This window comes from Pseudophryne corroboree, chromosome 10, assembly GCF_028390025.1.
Source record: "Pseudophryne corroboree isolate aPseCor3 chromosome 10, aPseCor3.hap2, whole genome shotgun sequence".
NCBI lineage: Eukaryota > Metazoa > Chordata > Amphibia > Anura > Myobatrachidae > Pseudophryne > Pseudophryne corroboree.
Genome location: NC_086453.1, coordinates 313,112,387 through 313,128,317, shown reverse-complemented (window position 1 = coordinate 313,128,317; position 15,931 = coordinate 313,112,387). Strand labels below are relative to the sequence as shown.

The window sequence follows — 15,931 nt, the reverse complement described above, 5'->3', positions numbered from 1 at the left end:
CTCGGGGGAGCTCTTAGAGTTTCTCTGAAAAGACTTAATGTTAGGTTTTTTATTTTGGGGAGATCTGCTGGCTACAGACTCCCTGCTTTGTGGGAAAGAAGGGAGAGCAGTCTAGACCCACTTCTAATGAGTTTCAGGGCTCTGCTGCTGCTGACTGGATGCTTTCAGCTCCTGAGGGGAGATGAACGCCGGGCTCTCCTGGATGCTCACTCCCACAGCTTGCCGTCCCCCCTCTTCAAGCCAGAAGTCAGAAGACAGGTGAGTATGTGAGGAAAAGACATCTTCTCTTCAACAAAGACGGCATATAGAGGTACCTCGCAGCATAATTTGCTCAGTGCGCGCCAGGCTCCCAGACTGGCATTGCCCGCAAACCCCCACCAGGATAAACATGTAAAAATAAGCGGGAAGAAGCGCGCCATGTTGGGGGCGGGGCTTCTTCCTCCAGGCTCACTCGGCGCCATTTCCTCCTCCAAGCAGCAGCGCTGGTCCTTCCTCACAGCAGACAAGTACCAGGGGCTATAAAAACGAGGGGGGGCAGATTATTTCTATACAGATATATAGCGCTGCAGCTCTGTGACACTTGAGGACGTTTTCAGACCTGCACTTTGGCGCTGGGGTGTGAGCTGGCTCCTTTCCTTTTGTTCCCTCACAGGCTTTTCTTTGGGTGCTGTTTGGGAGACATGTCTGAGGCAGAATTTTCCTCTCAGGGGGATAATTTATTGGGGACGCCAAATGTTTTGGGGGTCCTGTCGGCAAAGCCGACGGCTGATTGGTTAACTGCTTTAAATGCTTTAAATGCTAATGTTACACTGTTAAATCAAAAGTTTACTGAATCTGACTCAACTGCAGATTTGGAAGAAATCAGTAGATGACTCTTTATTACAAGGGTCACTGAAACGTGGTGTTGACCAATTAGATGACACAGATACCGACACGGACTCTGATACTGGTGCCGATTATGCTGATTCCAGATTAGATCCTAAATTGGCTAAGAGTATTCAATATATGATTGTGGCTGTCAAAGACACATTACGTATTTACACCAGAAACGAGGGTCCTTTTTTATAAGGAAATGAGACGCTCTGTTTCTTTTCCTCCTTGTTTTGAACTAAATGACCTTTTTGATGGCATTAGGAATACACCTGATAAGATATTTCTCATCCCTAATAGGATCAAGGTGGTATACCCCTTTTCCGCAGCTGATGGGGATAAGTGGGAAACACCACCCACAGTAGACAAAGCCCTAGCACGCTTGTCAAAACAGGTAGTGCTCCCTGCAGCTCAGTCGACGACTCTTAAGGAGCCGGCTGATCGTAAGCAGGAGGGTACTTTAAAAGCTATATTTACTACCACGGGGACGCAGCTTAGACTGCTTATTGCGTCAGCGTGGGTTAGTAGCGCCATTGAAAAATGGGCTGAAAGTTTATCTGCTGATTTAGATACTCTGGATAGGGATAGCATCCTAGTGACGCTTGGTTATATCAGGGACGCGGCTGCATACTTGAAAGAGGCTGCAAGAGATGCTGGCCTCCTGGGGGCTAAGGCTAATGCTATGTCTATTGCGGCTAGGCGTGCGCTATGGACTCGTCAATGGAATGCTGACGCGGATTCCAAGAAAAACATTGAGTCCCTTCCCTTTAAGGGTGGGGAACTGTTTGGTAACGGCCTTACTGATTTAGTATCAGCGGCCACTGTGGGTAAGTCTACTTATTTACCTAATGCTCCTGCGCAACAGAAGAAACCGCACTATGAAATGCAGTCCTTTCGGCCCAACAAATATAGAAAAGTCCGAGGTAACTTCTTCCTCGCTACCAGAGGTAGAGGAAGGGGCAAGAGAACTCCCGCTTCCTCGAGTTCACAAGAGCAGAAGTCCTCCCCGGCTTCCGCCAAATCCACCGCATGACGCCGGGTCTCCCCTACAGGAGACCGCACCGGTGGGGGCACATCTAAGGCTTTTCAGTCCGGTTTGGATTCGCTCGTACATGGACCCTTGGGTGTTACGAATTGTGACCAAAGGGTACTAACTGGAATTTCAAGACCCCCCCCCCGCCGCCGTTTTTTCAAATCACCCTTACCAGTTTCGCTTCCAGACAGAGCTCTAGTCTGTGGTGCAATACAAAAATTATGTCAAAATCAGGTTGTGATCCTGATCCCCCGGGCGCAATAAGGGGAAGGGTTTTATTCAAGCCTATTTGTAGTGCCGAAGCCGGATGGCTCGGTGCGACCAATCCTCAACCTAAAATCTCTCAATTTTTTCCTAAAGAAATTCAAATTCAAGATGGAGTCTCCGAGTGGTGATCTCCAGCCTGGAGGAGGGGGAATTCATGGTGTCTTTGGACATAAAGGATGCCTACCTTCATGTTCCCATTTATCCCCCTCATCAGAGTTATCTCTGGTTTGCAATCCAGGATACTCATTACCAATTTCAGACGTTGCCGTGTGGCCTAGCCACGGCTCCGAGGATTTTCACAAAAGTCATGGTAGAAATGATGGTTCTCCTCAGAAAGAGGAGTTACAATTATCCCGTACTTGGACAATCTCCTGATAAAGGCGAGGTCCAAGGAAAAACTGGTAGAGGACATTGCACTGTCTGTCGCTTCTACAACAGCACGGCTGGCTCTTGAACCTGCCGAAATCACACTTAATTCCAACAACCCGGTTGGCATTTTTGGGTATCATTCTGGACATGGTCCAGCTGAGTGTTCCTCCCTCCGGAGAAAGCACTGGAAATTCAGAGTTTGGTAAAACTCATTCTGAAACCACCAACTGTCTCCATTCATCAATGCATTCGATTGCTAGGGAAGATGATGGCGGCATGGTTCCGAGTGTTTCAGTGGGACCTGTTGGACAAATGGTCCAGATCCCACCTTCATATGCACCGGAGGATAGTTCTATCCCCCAACACCAGGATCTCACTCCTGTGGTGGCTACACTGCTCTCCTCTTAGACGGACGCAGATTCTGGATCCTAGTGACCATTGATGCAAGTCTCCGGGGTTGGGGAGCAGTCACACAAGGGGTGACCTTCCAAGGAAGATGGTCAAGTCAGGATACTCTTCTTCACATAAACGTGCTGGAGTTGAGGGCCATTTACAACTGCCTTCTACAAGCGGAGCATCTTCTTCGAAACCGGCCTGTCCTGATCCACTCGGACAAGGTGACAGCAGTAGCGTACATAAACCGCCAAGGCGGCACAAAGAGCAGAACAGCAATGGCAGACGCCACAAAGATTCTTCGCTGGGCAGAGACTCGAGTAAGCGCTCTGTCTGCAATTTTCCTTCCGGGAGTGGACAACTGGGAAGCAGACTTCCTCAGCAGACACTATCTACATCCAGGAGAGTGGAGCCTCCATCACAAGGTCTTCTCCCTACTAACGAATCTATGGGGGGTTCACCACATAGACATGATGGCGTCCCGCCACAACAAAAAAACTACTAAAGTATTGTTCCCGGTCCAGGGACCCTCAGGCGGCGGCAGTGGATGCACTGACGTCACCTTGGGTGTATCCGTCGGTGTACGTTTTCCCTCCGCTTCCTCTCATTCCAAAGGTTCTGAGCATCCTAAGAAAATCAGATTCCAGCGCTCCTTGTAGTTCCAGACTGGCCATGGAGAATTTGGTACCCGGATCTTCAGGAGTTGTTAGTCGAAGATCCATGGCCTCTTCCTCTTCGCGAGGATCTGCTGCGGCAGGGGCCGTTCGTCTATCAAGACTTACAGCGGGTACGTTTGACGGCATGGCGGTTGAACACCAGATTTTAACCCGTAAGGGTATTCCCGATGAAGTCATCCCCACTCTTATCCTTGCTAGGAAGGGTGTCACGTCGAAACACTATCACTGTATTTGGAGGAAATATGTTTCCTGGTGCGAGTCCAAGAAAGCTCCAGTGGAGAAGTTTGACCTTGGATGTTTTCTCCATTTTCTACAAAATGGAGTGGATGTGGGCCTTAAATTAGGCTCCATAAAAGTGCAGATTTCTGCTTTGTCAATTTTCTTTCAGAAACAATTGGCCTCACTTCCTGAGGTGCAGACCTTTGTAAAAGGGGTCCTGCACATCCAACCTCCTTTTGTGGCACCTTGGGACCTTAATGTGGTTTTGACATTCCTAAAATCACATTGGTTTGAGTCTTTAAGTAAAGTGGAGTTGAAATTCCTCACTTGGAAGGTTGTCATTTTGTTAGTATTGGCATCCGCAAGGCGAGTGTCTGAATTGGCGGCCTTGTCTCACAAGATCCCTTATTTGATCTTCCATGAAGATAGGGCAGAATTGAGAACTCTGCAACAATTTCTGCCAAAGGTTGTTTCCTCTTTTCATATTAACCAACCTATTGTGGTGCCAGTGGCTACTGGCACTTTGGCTGAGGAAAAGTATCTGGATGTCGTCAGAGCTTTGAAAATTGACGTTGCCAGAACGGCTCCAGTTAAAAAAACAGAGTGTCTGTGTCTGCTATATGCTCCCCAATAAACTTGGGTATCCTGCTTCCAAGCAGACCATTGCCCGCTGGATATGTCACACGATTCAGCAGGCTCATTCCTCGGCAAGTTTGCAGTTACCTAAATCTGTAAAAGCCCATTCCACTAGGAAGGTGGGCTCGTCCTGGGTGGCTGCCCGGGGTGTCTCGGCATTACAACTTTGCCGAGCTGCTACTTGGTCGGTGTCGAACATGTTTGCGAAGTTTTACAAGTTTGATACCTTGGCCGATGAAGACCTAAAGTTTGGTCAATCGGTGCTGCAGAGTCATCTGCACTCTCCTGCCCATTATAGAGCTTTGGTATAATCCCATGGTTCTTTTGGTGTCCCCAACATCCTCAAGGACATAATAGAAAACAGGATTTTAATACCTACCGGTAAATCCTTTTCTATAAATCCGTAGAGGGTGTTGGACGCCCGTCCCAGTGCGTACTGTGTCTGCAGTTTAGTTCTGGTTACACACAGGTTGTGTTTTGGTTTCTTCAGCTTGTTGCTGAGTTTTGTTCATGTCCGTTGGCATGTGTTCAGTTGAATGCCATGTTCGACATGTTTATGGCGTGAGCTGGTATGATGCTCACTTTGTTCATTCCTTTCCTCAAAATTGTCCATCTCTCCGTGCACAGTTCCAAACGCAGTCTGGGGAGGGATATAGAGGGAGGAGCCAGGTCACGCCCCCTTTGAAAGTCTTAAAGTGCCCATGTCTCCTGCAGATCAGTCTATATCCCATGGTTCTTTTGGTGTCCCCAACATCCTCTACGGACTTATAGAAAAAGATTTACCATCCCCAAGCTTTATTTTTATTTTTTTTTAAATTTTAGTACAACTTTCTTCAGAGCAGGCAGCGCTAGGTGCCCTGCAGGATGCCCGTGCTGCGGCTCAGTTAACCTCCTGCCGGTGTCGCAACACTGATAAGTGGTCCAGTGATCACGGGGGGCACCACTGGTGCTCCAATAGCACGCTCATGTGACTTGCGCTAGCTCTGTGTATATGGTTTGACTTTCTACTGTCGGTTATATCTATACATGCTTACCCCTTTCTTAACCCAAAATACCTGGTGTATAGGGGTTCAACAGTGCCTCACATTTACTTGTATTCGTGAGGGTTGTCGCATTGCATTTTTTTAGCTATATACTTACTGTGTGCTTATTGTACTGCTATTACCATGTCTTCCAAAGGCATAGGTAATAAGGAAACTGGGACTTCTGTGTGGTTACCTGCAGATCCTGTTCAGCTGGCTTATCCTCTCAGGATCCTGTGCAAGATGGTCTGTGTGCTAATTGTTATAACCCACCTCCCCAGCCTCTGTCCAGGAACCACCTTGGGTGTCCTTCTCTCAGGTCATAATGCTGCTAGTAGACCGCCTGTCAGCTCCCACTTCCCCTCCTACAATGGGGTTTCCACAGCAGTTGCAACCTGCGTTGTCCGTTCCCACTATACATCCATCATGGATGAATGCTTTTTCCCACTCTGTTCCGAATCTAGCTTAGATATCTGCTGCCTTTCAGCAAATGTTGCAGGATGACAAGCAGTTAGCAGCCAAAGCGCATATGTGGGTTGTGCCATCCTCAGTCTACGCAGTTTTTAGATTCTGACGCGTCATCTGAGAAAGTTGATGATGCAGATGTCTCCCTGAATCCTCATCTGGGGAGGAGGAACGACATTCTACCGTGGACTGCAGTTAAATCGATTTTGACAGAGTATGAGGAACCGGCGACTAAGGCTCTGGTATTTAAATGGCAAAAGGTGGTTAAAGCTGAATTCCCTCAGTCTGATCAGCTTACTGAACTCATGCATGAAGCATGGCTTACTCCTAGCAAATGGTTCCAGCTTCCAAAAGACTTTAATCTTTTTATCCTCTCCCAGCTGGATAGTGTGCTAAGTGGGAGGTGTTCCCTACGGTGGATTCTCACGTAGACCTTAAGTGGCTGACAGCGAAAGCACGTTTCCTCCTTGCTACTGCCTCTGCCTGTGGAATATTTGACATCGCACTCCCTTTTTTTAATTTTTCATCTGGACAGCTGTCCTCCGAACCCGTGCTGACTATCTTCCTAAAGTGGTATCCAGGTTCCATCGTAACAAAGGTTGTGGTTTTGCCATTACAATCCCCCGACCTATATGCAGGTGACTCGTCCCTGGATGTGGTCCGTGCTTTTTGGATTTATGTGGATCGTACCAGCTCCTTCAGAAAATATGATGCGCTCTATTTCGCGAGGGGTTGGCTTGCTAACAAACAAACTTTGGCTTGTTGGCTTTGTATGACTGTTTCACAGGCTTATACACTAGCTGACCTAGCAGTTCTGAGTACGGTTACAGCCAATTCTACGTGTTCTGTGGGACACTCATGGGCGGTCCGACATGGCGCTTTTGATAAACAATTGTGCCGGGCGACCATTATATCCCCTGTGTAAGTAGAACAGACTGATTTCAAAGTGGTACATAACCAATATAATAAGTACATAAAACCTTCTGTGCTCTGTGGCAACTGCTCTGCCAGCATTGATTGGTATTAATACTGAAACTTTTTCTTGCAGGTTTAACTTATCTGTTTCAATCAGAACGTTTTTCGTTGTGTCACCACATCTGATAACTGCTGACTAAAATACATCTCTTTACTGTATTGCAGGCGGATAAACTGCTGTCTCAAGATTTTGTGCAGATAATGGAGGACATAATTATTACGCTACCTAAAAACCGACAGATTCTCCTTTATTCAGCCACGTTTCCACTTAGTGTACAGAAGTTTATGGTAAGATTTTTGCCTCCTGTCTAATGCAGGAATGCTATGACCTGATTCTTAACAAATCTTCAGGAATCTTTCAGTACAAGCACTTCAGTATATTAAAAGTTTTAATTCCTTGGTTATGCATTGTTTTCCTGTAGACTAACTTCACAGTCCCTCACTTCAATATAATCTAAATGTACAGGTGAATCTATTTCGAAACTTTGGCCTACAGAACTTGCAGTCGGTGTGGAAGAAATAAAACTGCAGCAAACACTTAAACTACCACCATATTTAACCACTTGTGTGACCTGGTTGCATCTGATGCAACCTCACCAGGCTTGGGATTTCCCTGACATGGTCGCATCTGATTCAACCCATCAGCCAGCTGTACAGCTGCTGGAAGAGTTCTTCCAGCAGCTGCCACTCTGAGGGACGTCCCTCGTCTACCTGGTTTCCTCCCCCAGTTTCTGCTGTGCTGCCAATCACAGCTGATCGGGCAGCCAAGGGGCGCCCCTCACTCTGTGGCTGCAGATATTAGCATCTGCTGGGGAAATGTAATGGAGGTCCTCCTTACTTTGCTGGTGTACACCCTGCGACTGCATAAAGAACCAGCTGCTGGGAAAATGTTGGTTTGAGTATCGTATCATTTCGCCCATCAATGTTTTAATCGATGATTCTAAAAAAAAATTATGTTAAATTAAATACAGGTTGAGTATCCCATATCCAAATATTCCGAAATACGGAATATTCCGAAATACGGACTTTTTTGAGTGAGAGTGAGATAGTGAAACCTTTGTTTTTTGATGGCTCAATGTACACAAACTTTGTTTAATACACAAAGTTATTAAAAATATTGTATTGAATGACCCTCAGGCTGTGTATATGAGGTGTATATGAAACATAAATGAACTGTGTGAATGTAGACACACTTTGTTTAATGCACAAAGTTATAAAAATATTGGCTAAAATTACCTTCAGGCTGTGTGTATAAGGTGTATATGTAACATAAATGCATTCTGTGCTTAGATTTAGGTCCCATCACCATGATATCTCATTATGTTAGGCAATTATTCCAAAATACGGAAAAATCCCATATCCAAAATACCTCTGGTCCCAAGCATTTTGGATAAGGGAGACTCAACCTGTACAATTGTTATAGAATATAATGGTCTTAACCTTATTCAATTAAATATTAGCTAGGTAAGTGGTTAAGGCTCTAAGCCTAAGCTTACCATATGATCTTTATAAACCTGTAAATTCATGAATTGCACGGGTTCTGTGGCTGGCTTAATTCAAGCCTGCATTTCACCTGGTTTTCATCAGCCACAGAACCTGTGTAATTCGTGAGTGACCCAGTTTAAGGGGATAGTATGGTAAGCCGCCTTTCTATGCTGTGCTTGCTGTTAGATGGCAGATTGCAGTTGGCAACATTTTAGGGGTTTTACTTAAACAGCTCTTGTACATATAAAATGTAAACTTTAGTTTATAAAATTCTTCAGTAATTTTTTTTTTTTTTAACTTTCATTATTTGTTTAGTCCTCTCACTTGCAAAAACCATATGAAATTAACCTGATGGAGGAGCTCACACTGAAGGGAGTAACGCAATACTATGCCTATGTAACAGAGAGGCAAAAAGTTCACTGCCTAAACACACTCTTCTCAAGGGTAAGTATCACTGCAGTCTTTCCTGTAGTCACACATTCTACAGTTTCACTTCATAACATCTGATAACATCTTTCGTGAGGCTCGGAAATTTGCTTATTAGTACGTGAGGCTCGGAAATTTGCTTATTAGTACTGCAAGGGAAAGTGTGAATGTATGTTCAAAAGCATTTAGAAGGTAACTTTAACATGTTTCCTGTTGACACTCTGCAACTTCAGTAGCTTTTGTATTCTGTTCACTTTCTTGTCTAATAGGCACTTAACATTACAAATGCAGTATAACCTGGCAGTTCTTGTTGGTAAGATTCCTATATCAGACACCCGAAGAAGCTTGGTTTTAAACCTTTTTGTAACTTTCAGAATTAGTTTATACTATGCTACTTTCATGACAATAGACATGCACTATATTGTACCTACTAAGCAAAGAATGGGGAATCCCTTGCTTACTTGTGTTAAAGTTTGCCTGGAAATTGTGATAAAATTGCTGTAGCCAATGTGACATGTAGTGCTTCAGTAGTAGGTGGCTAGGAGGTGCTAACAATTATCAGCATTACTGCAAATTGCGGAAAGCGCCTTCTGCTTTAAGCATCACTAGTATTTTATTGAAATACTGTCCTGTTCCCATACACCTACAATGTGTTACAGTAAAGTGATACGAAGAAAATGTTTTACCACCAGATGTGGTGTATCTTGCATGTAGTCTCCCCGTAAATCTAGTGTTACGCAGTTGTATGGATAAAACAGATTTGCTTAAACAGATTACAAATGCACATCTAAATTGTGACCGTTTGGACTAGGGCAAAGTAAGAACCAGTATGATGAAGGGAATACTGTGGATGGCTTTAAAATCTGTGACATAGCATATTTGTTCTTGGTTTAAGGGTTGTACATTTTTATTTCCAGCTCCAGATAAATCAATCAATAATATTCTGCAACTCCTCTCAGCGGGTGGAGCTTTTGGCCAAGAAAATCTCTCAATTGGGTTATTCCTGCTTCTATATACATGCAAAGATGAGACAGGTTAGTACAGTGTAAACTGGTTAATAGTCCTGCGTAACTGACTTTTAATGGTTTTCCGGAAAATGGACACTTCTGACACTGCACCTAAGTCATTACCTAACTTCAGACTAAGGCCAAATGTGGCTGGTGTGACAAGGTTTTCCACGAAAACTGAAAACCTAACTGGTTTTTCCAGAGGAGGGGAAAAACACAGCGTGATCCGCTCTGCAAAGGATCTGATTTTCAGTGCAAAATTTTTATGCAAGAAGAATGGAGCTCAGTGTCCCGACACTTTGTATAAAAATAAAGTGGGTTATTCTGTGCCATTGATGGAGGGACACAATCTGGTTCTCCCCATCGATGGCAAAAGTATTTGACATTGGCTAAAAACCATCAATTATGAATCCTTGATAGGCAATTGCCTCCCCTACTCTGAATGCTGCTGCAACTTTTTAACAAGGGGCAGGTGATATGCCGGTATCAGTACAGTTTCCACCCCCCAAGGAAAGTGCACACTTGAGCATTTCCTCCTTAAATATTGCACTTTAGTATCCTGCATCTTACATGGGTGCTGGCGTTTGGCATGAGGATGTGCAGAGTAATGTGTTGCCTTTGGAGCCTGAGCAAATTCCTGTCCTAAGTAATTGCCTTTACCTCTGTTCCATTAACCTAGAATGTAATGCTGGGCACAGCCTAAGTTGGTGATGGAACAAAGGGTCAACCAGCTTTGGCTGAAAGTTTGATGTTTGTTTAGGGCTGGATAGATTGTAATTGAAATACCAATAAGTGTCAGTGAATCGTTATAGCATCTTTTGTGATAGAGGCACAGAATTGCATTAAGGCCCTTAATGTGGATTAATTTAAAAATCAGATCCATACTTTTTATTCTTGAAAGTGGTTAAAACAAGATGAACTTATTTTGTTTACAGGAGCACAGGAACAGAGTGTTCCACGATTTCAGAAATGGCTTGTGCCGTAACCTTGTTTGCACTGGTAAGAGTCCTCTCCTGCATCCTGTTCTCTACTGCACTCTGTGTCTCTCACAAGCTGAGTTTTTTTTTTTTCTTTTCTTTTTTTTTTCTTCACCGTAGATTTGTTTACCCGTGGTATTGATATCCAAGCTGTGAATGTGGTGATAAACTTTGACTTTCCAAAGCTGGCAGAGACCTATCTACATCGTATAGGCAGATCAGGTAAACCTCCTAAAATGCTAGTCTCTCACCCAGCAGACCTACATCTACCCTTCTGTGGAACCTGGTTATGTAGAGCCTTTCCAGGCTTGGATTATGGGTTACAGGCCACAAACACATGCTGGATGTTTGAAAGTAGTATTACTGTGTGTTCTTAACGGTGCATGTCTAAACGTTTTCCTTCCTGTCTTACAGGTCGCTTTGGCCACCTTGGCCTTGCCATAAACCTGATCACTTACGACGACAGATTTAACCTTAAAAGTATTGAAGAACAGCTGGGAACAGAGATCAAGCCCATCCCCAGCAGCATCGATAAAAGCTTATACGTGGCAGAATATCACAGCGAATCCGGAGAGAAGCATTAATCTGAATGTCAGTACCTTGTGCTTCATAGCTCCTTTCTTTTCTCCTTTCCTGCCCTTACCTCCTATCTCCAGAGTGTTTCTTAATTTCAAAATCTTTGTATCCTTGTTACACATGATAACCCCCTCTCCCCGCTTGTCCTGGATTACTACAGCATGGCCACTCCTATAAATATGGCTTATAAATGTGGTTGGAAGATGATCACATTTGTTTATTGGGCATGAGTCTCATATTGGAAGCAATTACCAGATGTGTATTTGACGAGCATAAAAACTCATAGACTGGTTGATGTAGGAGGAGCAGGGCACTTTCCTTCATAGAAGGTTTTAATATGTATAGTTTTTATATAGGGGAAATCAATTTTCACCCTGCGGCCGCCACTAGATGATGCCCAACGGAGCAATTCAATTGTTGCTCTGTTCTGGTGTGCTGAGCCACGGGGACATATTTCAGCTTGCAGCCATCCGTCTCTCCCCTTGCTGGGAAGCTGAAATGCGAGAAGAGTGACCCGTTTGGGCACCCAAACACTTTGTGATCGCGCCTATTAGTGTAGCTGCTTTATGTGGCTAAACCAGGCACTAATGGGCGCAATAAACAGCATCAATTGACAGGAGAACAGGCGACGATCTCAATTGAAAATTTAATCTCCCCCGAACCCTTAAACCTTTACTCCCTTCCTCTCTTGCACGGCTGCTAATGTTTTTATGAATATATGCTTTGAGTTTTAATTTGGTTGATTTGATAGGATTCCTTTCTTTTTCAGGCTTTCAACGACCCCCAGAAGATAAGATCCTGACAATGCATAATTTTCTCGATGAGGGTTTCTCTCCCCTACTTGCCTGCCTCCCTTCATTTTTATATGTTCTGCCTTCTGGAACACTGACCAGCATAGTTTGAAGCCTAAGGATGTGCACGTTTTTTGCCTCCCTCAAAACTTTTTTTTTTTTCCACACCGTGCCCCGCATCTCAAATAATTACTGAACCCCAACTGGTTTCCCTGTGCAGTCACAGGATTTTATGTACTGTAGTTGCACTTAATTGCTTTCTCACATTTTATTCCCATGGGAGAAGGCAGCAAGCATACTGGAGACTTCTAACCAACTCTCTTGAGGACCCTTGCACTATTGGGCTATGGTTTTTCATATTTTTTTATTTTTTTTTCTGCAACGGAGTCAGCAGTGCAATACTCTGTTTATGGCTGTCCCTTCTATTAGAAAGTTGCAAGCAGTACAATGCTAGCTTATATCATTATTCCTGTGCGTCCTCTTGTGGCAGTATGGAGTTCATGTCTTAATGATGTGATTTTTTTTTTTTTCCCATAAAGCAAACTATTTTACTTGTGCGAAGTGCCTTATGCTACAAGACCATTCAAGATTTTTTCCACTGCAGCCCTAATAAGATGAGAAACAATAGATTCACACCCTTGCTTAATTTTTGTTTTTAAACCACATGTAAATCTGCAAGTCACTAAAGCTGGTGCTTTTTAAATTGAAACTGCTAGCTGTGAAACGCTTCCATATGTACATTATTTCCTTTTATTATTTTTCATCTGGAATGCAAATGATTGCAACTTCGGGGGTTCCCATAGTTTGTAAATATGTATAACTGTAATTACACAAGCAAAAAAGAGCCAGTGTCAGAAAATTTGGGAGGCTTAAGTGCAAGTTCCAGACATTTTTTTTTTCTTTTTTTTTTTTTTTTTTTTCCTTCTAATTCTCCCCATCTGGGTGGCAGTTGCTGGTTTGAGTGATATTTGTTTCCAGAAAAACACTAAGGTGTTCTACTTTTTTTTTTTTTTTTAATTAACAATTTTCAGCAACCTTTGTTCAGACGTATTCCAAAGCCATGCCCCCTCTTACAAAAGTGTCCCTTGCATGAGGGGTAATGGGGGTAATTCTAAGGAATTTGATGTGTATACTTGTACAAAAAAAATGTAAATATTTTTGTTTGGGGGTGGGAAAAAAGGGGGTATTTTTTGTTTTAGTTTCTTTAATGATGGTTTGCTGAAGGTTTCTGTTTGGTTAGGATCGCAGCTAAAGTTGAGAGAGGTTCAGTTTGTAGCAACACATTACAGAATAGCAGTCTAAAAAGGGGGTGGTAAAGAGCAAAAAAAAAATTATTGTAAAATATATGTTTCTCCTGCCCCCCTTCAGTTGGTCATATGAAGTGATTCTCAGCCCAATAACTTCATAAGACCTTGAATTTAAAGAAGTGTAAAAGAAACAAACAAATGATGGGTTGGCAAGCTCTTCAGTCACTAAAGATAGAATGTTGTACATCACCCATTAATGGAAACGCTTGTTTCTGTAAGTGTTGCTTTGAACTGACCCTCTCCCAGTATGCTAGATGCTTGGCCTTATCTACAGGCAAAATGAGTGAGGAGCCATCACTAGTTCATTTAGTTTAATTGTCCCTACAACTTAAGTCACCTGGAGCGTGCAGTATTCTATACAAATGGCACATTGTGCCTCAGCTTGCCATAGTGGTGTATCCCCCCATTCCTTGGTTAAAGATTTGTGCTGGAAGTGGATCTGGCCTTTAGTATTGCACATCCAGGTGCACGTAGAACCACAGGCTTGTATGTACAGCTGCTGTGTAAGACATTCTCAAAATCTGAAACTTCAGTAGTGCAAGAGCACAATTGGCTTTTTTTGTTTTGTTTTTTTTGTTAATGGGGTGAATTATTTAATTCTATTTAACAGAGACCTGCTCTATTGCTCTGCTACTGAAGGTATTGCTCTTAAATATTTTCTCTTATGTTTGGATCATGGTGCAATAAACTCTTGCCCAGTTCTATCCAAGCTGCACCTGCCATAGTGCAATTATGTACCACTGCAACTCTGAACGGCAGTGCTGTGCTGGTGCTACATTCATGATCCTCCTATGAACACTTTTTTTTTTTTTTTTTTCCCCCTTCCCCTCACCCTTGTATAAACTAAGACCCTATACACTGGAGGTACTGATCTCTACACTCCTCCATTTGCACACAAGGGTTTCACCTATTGAGGACTATGGCAATATATTGGCAGCCATTTTAGAATTGGCTACCTTTGTCTAGGTGCGGTGCAGGTGTTTAAGAATTATCATAAAGGCAAACTGAAAGATGCTCTAAAAATACCTAAATATAATATTTTTGCCCCTTATGTACAAAATGCCTACTTGGCTTAGTTCATTTGAATAGCAGTCTTCCAAAATTTGGCCTATCATATCTGCTAGTGAAGTGAATGACTGAAAATGCTGGCAGGACTTTATATAGGTGTCTCCGGAGCTGCCAGCGGAGCTTCCTAAAACAGTGTTACTGGAATGCTCGAAGTACAGCCTGAATATTTCATGTGACTTATTCTGGTTTTTCTCCAAATTGGGTATGGGAACAAGGATACATGTTTACACTTATTTTTTTAAGAATGAGATGGGAGCATCTTTCCTTTTGCACAAATTTAAAAATTACTTAAAGCTGCTTTAGAAAGCAGACAAATATATCCGGTATTACTGTTTTATGTCAGAGGAACGGGAGTTGGTGAGTGCCTCTGGCATGAAACGGGTTCAACATCTCATTCTGTTCCATTGTTTTAAGGGGTTGGGTAGGGTTAGCATCTGCCGTTGAACATACTGGGATCAATTCCATAAGTAATATCTCTAATCTGAAAATGAGTATATTTTTGTTCCTTGATGAAGACTGCAGTTTCCCCAGCTAAGTGAGAGACTGCACTGGATACAGTATTTTTATTTCATGGAGTACCTTTTTCTATTCCCACAGGAAGGCGTGGGAGACAGTTTCCTAAATTAGGTTTATTTCTAGAAAAACAAAGGTGTTTCTTGTATGTTTAATGGCAGATCTAAATGGGCCAAGAAGAGGGGGGTTGGTACAACATTAGTTTGTATCCTTAAATTGGGGGTGGGGGGGAAATAACAGTTTGGATGTCAAACTATTACCATGATGCAAAGCAGTGCAGTGTCTGTTTGCAGACAGATGTTTGACTACCCTGATCTTAGCAACGTAACCTTATGATGCTGTAGTCCCTGAGACTGGTGCACTAAAAGGTTCATGATGCCATTTTCTAGCCTACACACCTATGTAGGCGACAGCTTAGTTGCAGCCACCAAGTTTGTGCAGTGGAAGTGAATACAATGGTGACAGTGGGGCGACTAAGCTGCTTTCATCTTGAACGTCATTTGAAAATGGCCCAGTGGGAAGTTTTTTGTTTTTATTTCCTTCCATGTCATTGATTGGGACTGTAATATCAGTCAGATATGTATGAGAGAAATGGTACAATCTGGATTGTTCGGTTTGTTTTGTTCATCCTAATAAAATCCCACTGGAAATCACTTATTTGTGTTGACTTTTTTTTTATATATTTTTACCTAATTTTCTGGACTTTCATAATAGGCAGCTGAAGACCATGCCTATATTTTTGTAAAATTTTTGATTTGTTTAGAACCCTGGCATATATACATCATACACTGTTGTCGAAGTTGAAAATATTACACTTACCACGTGCAAACATCACACAGAGTGGACTCTGTGCGC

At 43.1% G+C, this 15,931-nt stretch overlaps 1 protein-coding gene across 2 annotated transcripts in view; it reads left to right on the top strand.

Moving 5' to 3' along the window:
- DDX6 (DEAD-box helicase 6) overlaps positions 1-15,729 on the top strand; it is a 97,330-nt gene extending 81,601 nt beyond the window's left edge. For both annotated transcript variants that reach the window (XM_063943486.1, XM_063943485.1), the window contains exons 8-14: positions 7,092-7,214; positions 8,727-8,855; positions 9,755-9,871; positions 10,780-10,843; positions 10,942-11,043; positions 11,236-11,412; positions 12,167-15,729. In XM_063943486.1, the coding sequence (XP_063799556.1) occupies positions 7,092-7,214; positions 8,727-8,855; positions 9,755-9,871; positions 10,780-10,843; positions 10,942-11,043; positions 11,236-11,405 (705 nt within the window). In that variant the 3' untranslated portion in view covers positions 11,406-11,412; positions 12,167-15,729. The remainder of the gene's footprint in view (positions 1-7,091; positions 7,215-8,726; positions 8,856-9,754; positions 9,872-10,779; positions 10,844-10,941; positions 11,044-11,235; positions 11,413-12,166) is intronic.
- Positions 15,730-15,931: the final 202 nt, after the last annotated feature.